The sequence below is a fragment of the Molothrus ater genome, chromosome 7 (genome assembly GCF_012460135.2).
Source record: "Molothrus ater isolate BHLD 08-10-18 breed brown headed cowbird chromosome 7, BPBGC_Mater_1.1, whole genome shotgun sequence".
Taxonomy (NCBI): domain Eukaryota; kingdom Metazoa; phylum Chordata; class Aves; order Passeriformes; family Icteridae; genus Molothrus; species Molothrus ater.
This window is the reverse complement of record NC_050484.2, coordinates 22182490-22191895: the sequence shown is the minus strand read 5'-3', so window position 1 is coordinate 22191895 and position 9406 is coordinate 22182490. Positions and strand designations below refer to the sequence as shown.

The following is a 9406-nucleotide window of genomic DNA, read 5'->3' as shown; positions in this document are numbered from 1 at the left end:
GTGAGTCTCTCTCCTCTTGGACCTGGTGTGGTGAGAGATGCCTCTCACATCCCAAAGCTGTGTGGGTCTTGAGTGCCCCTGGGTCAGGGGTCTGTCCCCTCCCTGCTGGAGGCAGCCTGTGCCTGGTCTCCAGGCGGTGAAGGGGAACCATGCCAGCTGGTGCCACTGCATTCCCCTCCACTACCATGACGCTTGGGTATCTCAGCATGTGACACTGAGCACTCACAGGAATGGGCTAGAAGCTGCCTCTTCTCCCAGGCCAGCAACCTCCTTACTCAGCCGGCAGATGCCTTGCTCTTGCTCTCTCTGCCCCCTTCTAGGAGTGCTCACACTGGGCCTCTGCCACAGCTTCTGGCCCACGAGGCTGCTGCAGCCTGGCAGACAGGCAAAGAGGGACTGGCACCCTAACCCAGTCCTCCAGACTGTTTTCTGTCCAGTCACCTTCCCACATGACTGTTTTCAGCTCTTGCTTGACATGGAAGAGGCTGTTTGGCTCCTCTCCCTCTCAATTTTCCCAACCTTATTTCCAAAGGCAAACTGCACAGGGAGGGAAGGGTGGAGACAAACAGGTATTCAGAAGCCTTGAATGCTTGCCCTCTTGCAGGAATTAAGAGGAGTCCTCTGCCATTCTGCACCTCCACAGAGGTTGCAAGAGTAAACACTCAACACAGGGCTGTGTCCCAGTTCCTGATCCCCACATTCCTGTCTCTGAGAACAAACCATATTTAAGAAGCTACACAAGAAATGTAGTGCTGCAGCACAAAACAGTCCTTTGGGTCCCCTCTGTTTCCCTGTGCAGTGATCCACTGAGTCTGGCTCCTGCAAGCCTGCAAGGAAGTCACTGAAACCCCAGCCCCAGTTTTGCTGCCATACTGAGATTGCCTTTCATGTCCAGCGGTGTCCTCCAGGTGGGAAGGAGCAGCACTAAGGGTGCCCAGCACTCAGCCCCTATCACCTCTGGGCAGCTCCACAGAATCACAGAATGGGTCAGGTTGGAAGAGACCACAGTGGATCATCTGGTCCAACCTCCCTGCCCAAGTCGAGTCATCCCAGAGCACATGGCACAGGATTGTATCCAGACAGTTCTGCAATATCTCTAGGGAGGGACACTCCACAGTCTCTCTGGGCAACCTGTTCCAGTGCTCAGTCACTGCACAGTAAAGTTCTTCCTCGTGTTCAGGTGGGACTTGCTGTGTATCACACCTTCCCACCTGACAGACCTGTTCCCTGGGGTGTCCCCAAGCTGGCAGCCTTTGTTCAGAGCTGGCCCAGAAACTGTTTGATGGTGCCCTTGCTCCCCCTGGAAACTCCAAGGTTAGTTCCAGGAGAGAAAGGCAGCTCAGCCTCTTCTTGATGGTCAGAGCTGGACTGTTCTTCCAGAGGAAGCTGGGATGCTCACTTCACCATTGGATTTGGGAGAAGATGCTGCCCCCATTCCCACGTACCAGCCTGGCTCCTGCGAGAGATGGTGGGTGCTTCATTACCGGGAGGGTCCAATGCCTTCCTCGGGAGGCTGCAGAAATATCCCATCAGAGAAAGAAGCCTCCCCCACAGCAGGTCCTGCCCACAGCCTGGCCCCCTACAGGGCCCAGGGCAGAGAGACGAGTGTCTCTGTGTGTCTGTGGCCGTGTGTGTCCTGTCCTCCCTGTGTAGTGTAGGAGGCCTGTTGTTTCTGTGCATTGTGACTCTTCTGACTGTAGTGGAAACAGCTACACCAATAAACTCTTCACAGGAACTGTGCCTCTGGCTCTATGCTTCTGGTTTTATCACCAATGGCAATAAATTAAATGGATTGAAATTCCCCAGCACAAAACTTCCTTGCCCACCACAGCCAGCAAGGTAGCAAGCCCCAGCTGGAGCAGGGACTCTCACCATGTTACCAGCATGGAGGTGGGCTTTCTGTCATCATCATTGAGCAGGGTGGTTACTATGCACTCAGCCTCCACACTGGCTGCTGGAAACAGGAGGCTGAGCCCCATGTTTCACCACATGAACCACAAGAAACACATTCTCCTGCCTGTTTGCCACCAGTTCTCCAGGGGGTGGTCTGGGATTGAGCTAGTGTTCACTTGCTCCCTCATAGGGGACTCAGGCTAGTCCAGGACTGCACTTCTACCAGAAGTTTCTCCCTCTTTTCTATATGAGAAGGGGTTTATTTTTACAAAAGTAAACCTGTCCAGAGCCTTTAAAATAGAAGTTCTTTTCCCAAAATTATCAACCTTATTATTTCAAGCAATTGTGTTTTTTAAGCAAACTGTTTGGGTTTCTGTTTCTGCCACCTGGGTTCAAGTACACTCAAGTTATCTTCTCCAGTTATTTTTGTTCTCTGCAGCCAGGAGGGACTGGCACACCTCTGTCAGATACCACTGGCAGCCATTCACATGGCTGTGTGGCTGGGAAGTTAAGGAAACGGCTAGCTAAAGCCATTTCTACAACAAAACTGTGAACAAGGGCCAGTGGCAAAGTTTCCCCTTTTCCTTGCCTGAAAGTTCTTGCGGAGGGTTTTGTCTCTGCTTTTCAAACACTCAAACTTCATTACAAGAAAATGTGAAAACCTTATTTCCTCTTCCCCATGAGGAGGGGTTTGGGGGGTGTGGGGCAGGTAACAATGGCAGGAGGTGGCAGCACAGTGCATTCCTCACATTGGCAGGAGTGAGAGTGGCTCTGGTTTGCAATCCCCAGCACAAGTGGGTTTGTTCAGATGTGAACTGCCCCATTTTGGGGAGGGCAGAGCTGATGCTGAGCAGGACAATGGCTGTGTGTGAAGCTCCAAGAGCAGCCCCAGCTCAGGGGTGCTGGGGTCCTGCTGGCTGTTGCAGATGCCGAGGACCACCCTCAGCAAGTGCTGCTGAACACTGGGGACCTTGCACATCCCTGCCACGGCCCCAGCCCAATGCTCTCTGTCTGCTGCCCTCCATCCACCTCCCCTTTGTCCCTTCAAAAGAAGGGACTCACCAGCCCCAGGAGAAGCACCAAGAAGAGAAGAAAGAGCTGTGCAGGGCCCTGCTGACCTCCAGGGGAGGAACATGCCCTCTCCAAGCATGGACACAAACCTTCCTTCCCATGGGAACAGCAGGTTTGGACATGTCCCTCGTGCTGCAGCCAGCCTTTCCCAGAGCCAGTTGCCGGGCCCACAGACATTGCCACAGAACTACAGGGAAGAGATGAAGCTCCATCGAGCTCTTCTCCCTCACACAGGTCTTAGCAAATGATATTTTCCTAGCAGGGATGTCTGAATCCTGGGCACAGGCTCGGACAGCATGTTTCTTCAATACAGGTGAGTGCTCCTGTAATTTGTCTGGCCTTCGCTCCTTTCCCTGGGAGGTTTGCTTCCTGGCTGCTGCCCTGTGCCCCTGCCCCATCCCTCCCAGCTCATCATCCCCTCAAGGCTCTCCAGCCCTCTGGCTCTCTGAGGTGCCTGTGCTGGGACTGGTCTCCAAAGGGACTCTTTGCAGCAGTGATTGAGTCACTTCTGGGACAAATCTGTGCCTGTGTAAGGTTCCCCTGTCCAGGTACATACTTTTATCTGAGATATACCTGGTCACAAGCTGCTGTGTCTTGCTCGGCAGAGATGGCTCTCATGAGCTCCCATGCAGAGAGGAGGCAATGCTGCTGTGAGGTGGGGACTGGGAAGGCTCAGCCTGAGCTCTGAAATGTGACTGCCAAAGCTTCTTCCCTGCAGGGAGCAGCAAGGAGGTGGGCTGGCACCCATGAGTGTCCTGCGTGGCTCAGAGGGGGCCATGCAGGAGTCAGAACAAGGAGAAGTGCTGAGCATCAGTGCTGCACAACATCCCCCATCTCTCCTGCCACTCTGTTCTGTGACCCCCTGGGCTGCCAGATGTGATCTTGTCACTGAGCAGGATGGGAGAATAATCCTCCTCATGTGATTTCTGCAGAGAAGGGGGGACCTTGTGATCTCTGCTGCAAGAGCCCAGCTGGATGATTTCCTTCATCCATCAGCCCAGTGTCCCTGGAGGATGTCCCCCCCTCCAGCACACAGTACAGCAGCCTCACTGAGGCTGGGGGAGGCTGAAGCTGCCTCCTGCTCTGCCAGGCTCTCTTCCTCAGCACAGACACCTGGCCAGATGCTGGGGCCAGCTACTGGTGCTCTGAACTGGGGCTGCACTCACTTTTTGGCCCTGGAGGTGTTAGCACAGCCATGCCTGCTTTTTTCCTTCACTAGTCCAGGAGCGCAGCATTTCAGGTTGCCTCCCAGGACTTAAAAGGGACAAGCACAGAACAGGGCAGGGATTGGCATCATTTTGGCTGCAGGTGCACAGCAGAGAGCTCTCTCCTTCAGCACAAAAATTATTTTGCAAGCTGAAACTCTGCAGGCAAGATCAGGAAGAGGAAACGTGCACAGCTCAGGCTACCAGCACCCATCAGCAGAATTCAGCCACAGCCAGGGGTAGTGATACGACACCATTTAACCTCCTTGCTTGCTCGCCGGGGTTGCTGGTTGTGAAGGAGACAAAGAACTCCCCTGGCAAAACAGCCCAGTCTGGGAATTGCCTCCACCACAGCTGCCTGACGTACTTTCTACAGCATGAATCACAGAGTAATGGTATCTGCAAGCAAAGCCCTGCTTATGCATTTAATTGAGCAGAATCCACAAAGCTGCTTGTAGCAGAATCAGCTGTGACCTCCACAGCATTGTGCCATTAATAGCAAGGTTTGGTCTGGGTCAAACAAAAGCAGGGCAGACTTAATAGGAGAGGAAATGAGATGGATGCGCTCGGCTGGCCTCTCCCCACATGCTCCTACTGTAATTATAGCCTGGTGCTGTTCAGCTCCCTCATTCACAAGTCTCATCACTGGGGCTGCATTTCTCGTGGCCAAGGTGTAAAAGCCACACACAGATTTGCTGTGGCTCCAAGCAAACCAGCAGCAGCACAAAGGGAGCAGTGGCAGGGAACCTCACCTCATCACTTCCAGGAGCTGGATGTGTGGCCTGGGATGTGGAAGGGAAAGGAAGGAAGGGTTGGGCTGAAGGAACAGGAGCAGGACCGCTATCTGCAGAGAAAGCTGGAGATACCCGATTATGGGTTTGGTTTGTCAGCACGGCCAAGTGCAGATGGGGCTGGTAGAAAGTCCCAGCTGTAGTGCTTGTCCCAGTGATGCAGCTCAGAAGGGTCCTTCAGAGGGACATGGTCACAGTGGGGTGGATGTGCCCACCATCCACCCTCTGGGCCCATCTGCTCCAGTGATCTGCTTTTGTGCTCAGGCTGAAAATGAAGACGACATCCTGTTTTCCTGACCTACAGAGAAAGGGCAGCCCTGGAGGGCATTCCTGTGCCTGGATAGGATAAGAAGCTTTTCCCACTGTGATCAAACTAAGCAAGGGTGTAGCCACCCTTGTCCTGAGCTCTGTAGTGTGCAGAGGCAGCGCTGTGCATTGCAGTGAGACGGGCTCACTGCTGGTGGCTGAAGTGATACAGGAGCCAGAGGGTGCCCAGGACAAATAAACGCTCCCCAGCCCACACCGTGCTCCCTTAGGAGCAGGACTCCCTCTCAGGCTCTGCTCTCTGGGGGAGCAGGTGCCGCAGTGCTTGGTGTGACCCTGTGAAAGCCTCTCCAGACATCCTTAATCACATTCCTCTGGAACAGGGACACATCTGGTACAAACATGATCCTGTCCCCAAGGAGCTCAGGCTAATTCCTGTCACAGAGCCTCGGAGCAGCCCCGGGCAGGGAGAGCTTCAGCAGAGCTTTGATCATCACCATTGTCACTTTGCAGGGGATGGGGCTGCAGGAGGGATCCACAGCTTCATGAGCTGAGTTCAAGCAGCCCAAGCCTGAGCTGGCCTGGCCAGACTGACCAAGTCTGAGGGGTAGCTGGGCAATCCACAGTGTGGGAATGGGAGAAGGGAGGACCTGCCCTTTGCAGATGTTGATTTATAAGCTGATTTCAAGGAATTGTGAAACTAGAACAAGGAAAGGGCCAGAACTGTAGGATCAGTTTGCACCCTACTGCATGGTCTGTGTTTCCCCTTCCTCTTGCATACATGCAGGCTGTGTTAGGAGAGTGCTTTGGCATCAGGGTCTGGCAGTGGGTGGCATGCTTGATTTTTGGCTGCTGTTCTCAGTAGTTCTCCATCTTTGGTGAACACATTCCTGGCTGCCCTGTGCTTTGTGCAAGGCAGAATTTGCCTCGGTGAAGCAGCAGGGCCCTGGCAGGGGGGGCTGTGATGGTGGCAATGCACAGTAGAGAACGGGTGCTCCCCTTCTGCATCTGTGCCTCCCTATGCCTTTGTCTGGTCCAAAGTATCCTGCCTCTGCTGCTGAGTCTCCCAGATGAGATCATCCCAGGGATGACCGTGGAGGAAATCAGTCCTCCACCCTAGGAGCAGAGTTCTGATGAGCCATTGAGGACCTGCAGCCAAGGTGTCACAGCTCGTCCCTTCACAGCTGATGGGAGAGCAAGTCTGTCAGATTCTTCCCACCCACAGCGGGGCATGCCGGCCTGCCTGCCTCCCAGGAATGTGCCAGACCCGTGGCAGAAGAGGAAATTAAGATATTGTCTGGAGTCCAGGAGGAATTCCTGCCTCAGCTTGTTCCTGCCAGTCCTCTGCCGACCTTCCCTCGGCGTGGAAAGCCCAGCAGGAAGCTGACTCACTGTCTGCTGCTGCCACGGCTGGGTGCGGGGCCCGGCTGCCTTTCAGGGATGCAGGGATAGCTCACTGCTCAGACCCACAGCACCTGCCTGCCCTGGCTGTCCTCTCCCCGGGCCCAGCACTCTGCTGACAGGCAGAGAACAACCATGGCATCCTGGTTCTTGTGCTGGCTGCAGCTGGGCTGGGAGCTCGCTGGGTTGCTGACATTGCTGCCAAACACTCAGTCAGCACTAGTGTGCCAGGTTTGGGGAAGGAGGCAGCCCCGAGGCTGGGGGGGAGGAGCGGGGGGCTGATGGGCTGGAGAGAGGTCCTGGGCTTTTCCTACACAGTGGGGCTCATGTGATAGTGAGTCAGCAATCACCTGCTTATCAAAGCTCTGTGAAGCAGTAGGTGGTCACAGCCAGCCCTTCCCAGGAGCAGCACCTAAAGCCAGCTAGGAAACAGTTCAGAGATTGCAGTTTCCAACTGGGCTGTACAAATGCAGGACTAGTGCTTTAATCCTGTAGCAGAAAGGAACAAATTTCAGGTGTAAGTTTCTTGTCAAGATTCTTCCCACCTTTTCTACTCAGCTGATTGAGTATAGGGCTTACAGCGTCAGCCACTGATGCCCCATTTGGGGAATCCAATGTTTATTGACTGAAGAATTGGAAAGTTACTTTGTTCTAAGGACTGGGTCAAGGCATCTTCCATTTCCCTCTTGGAAAGTGTCAGTCAACAATAGTGTAAACGCTAAAAACCTTGCCCTTTTGAAAGGTTGTATCCTTCTCTTCTATCCTGGATGACAGGAACCATGGCCAGAGTTTCTCCTGAGAAGTCTGGGAGGGGATGTCTGGTGGCAGAGATGCTTGCTGGTGGAGACTGCTGGCTGGCAGGCAGATAGAGGAGAAAGAAATGCGCTCCTCAACTTTCCCGTGGTTGTGAGGAGCTCCACGGCCCCCTGGTGACCAGCCAGAACTGAGAAGCTTAGCAGCCAAAACTGTCTGCAGAAACAGCATCAGCAGGAATCCCCTCTCCTCCCGCGAGGAGAAAGCTGGCTGTGGCAGAAACAGCCTGGCAACAAATGTGTGGCTGTAAGGAGGACTGTCAAGGACACTGTGAGTAGATCTATCCCCTTCTCTGACACAGCGATTGGCCTTCTGCATAGAGGTATTAGATGTGAGATAAGAACTGCAGTTGGGCTTCTGGTGCCATCTTGCATGGTGCTTTCATAAGACAGGGAAAGTGGTGTAGATTAAACTAATCCAGCACAAGTACAAAATAGCCTGGATAGTCACGCTCAGGATAGCTCTCAATAACTTGGTATCAAAATGGAAGGACACATTGACAGTGACTCATATACCAGGAAACTACCAAAAGGCCCAGAGTGTGAAGGTGGAAGAGTGGTGGGAGTGGTCATCACAGGTAAGGCAGTGGCCTCAGTGTGACTCTGTCCAGTGGCAGATGTTGAACAAGATACTGCCAATCTACCTCAGAACCCTCTCTGTGTTTTAAGCAGTTTAAGACCCTCCCATTATTGACTATATAATAATAAATTAAAAAACCCTTCCCCCACATCCTCCATTACATTTCCTTTCTTTCAGAAAAAAGAAATAAATTCTGATGGAAAGAAACACCTTCACAGAGCACTTGTGAACTATGATCTGGACACACTTTGATCTGTGATCGAGTTCTATCTTTGAACTATGATTTGGAGAAACTTTGCCCAGAGTATTGCTCTCTGCCCCCTGTTCCAAATCTCAGAGACATAATTTCAAAGCTCTGTCAGGATTCCTGTTAACGGTCCCTCTCCCTGCATCATGCTATGATGGTCTGCTGAAGGAGCCCCAAACCCGAAACGTTTGCTGTTCTGGGTGACATCAGTAGTCCTTACAAAGGTCCACACTTGGTTCCTGTGCCTGTGTACAGCAGTGGTCCCCCGTTCCCGTCGCATGCCCGAGGGTGGCACCGGCCGTTCGGGCCTCCCCCACCCCAGCCCTTCTCAGTCCCCTCCTCTCGAGATGCGCTCCTCTTCCTCGCCACTCTCATCCCGCTCCTGAGCGCTCCGGCACGGGCACGGCCCCGCCGCTGCCGCAGCAGCCGCACTCCCGGGCGGGCGGAGCGGGGCGGAGCGGGCGGCCCGGCCGCTCCCCGCTGCCCGCGGCCGGCGAGGCGGAGCCAGCGCGGCGCGGGGCCGGGAGCCGTGCCCGCCCGGCCGCGGCGGTGCGGCGCTGAGAGCCGGGGCTGCGCTTCCGCGGGGGCTCCGCCGATGGACGCCGCTCTGCGCCAGGTGGGCAGCGGCGGGACGGGCGCGGCGGCGGGGCTCGGCCCCGCTCGGGGCTGGCAGAGGCGGGGGCCGGGCGGGGGCCGGCAGGATTGGGTCTCAGACGGGCATCGGGGTGCCGTGCCCGGGCCAGGAGCGCCCCGGGGCCGTGGGATGTGCGCTCCCCGCGGGCCGCGCCGCGCCCCCGCTGCCCCCTCGCCGAGACGGTCCCGGCTGCACTTTCTCTGGAGCGATGGGATGCGCAGGGTTTTGTCCCCGAGCGCTCCCCAGCCCGGCGCGGCACCGCGCAACCCAGCGAGGGGCTGAAGGGGTTGCGGGAGCCGGAGCCCGGCCGATGTGCGGTGTCGGCAATGCCGACCGGGGGCTGCTTGCGGGAGGAGAGGGTTTGTCGCATGATAGTCATGGCTGCCCGGTGCTGGCTCCTTAATCCTCTGGAACGACTTCAGGGTCCGGAGCCTGCTCCTGCCTGCATGTGTGTGTCTCAGAGCGGCTGGCCTCGGGGGCACCGGGCCGGTGGGCAGGCGGGCAGCGT

At 55.4% G+C, this 9406-nt stretch overlaps 1 protein-coding gene across 1 annotated transcript in view; it reads left to right on the top strand.

Annotated features, from left to right (window-relative positions):
* The first annotated feature begins 8802 nt into the window (after positions 1–8802).
* The window catches only part of LOC118688879 (unconventional myosin-X-like), an 88171-nt gene continuing 87567 nt past the window's right edge, over positions 8803–9406 (top strand). The window contains exon 1 of the mRNA XM_036386810.2: positions 8803–8880. Coding sequence (XP_036242703.1) covers positions 8860–8880 — 21 coding nt within the window. The 5' untranslated portion in view covers positions 8803–8859. The remainder of the gene's footprint in view (positions 8881–9406) is intronic.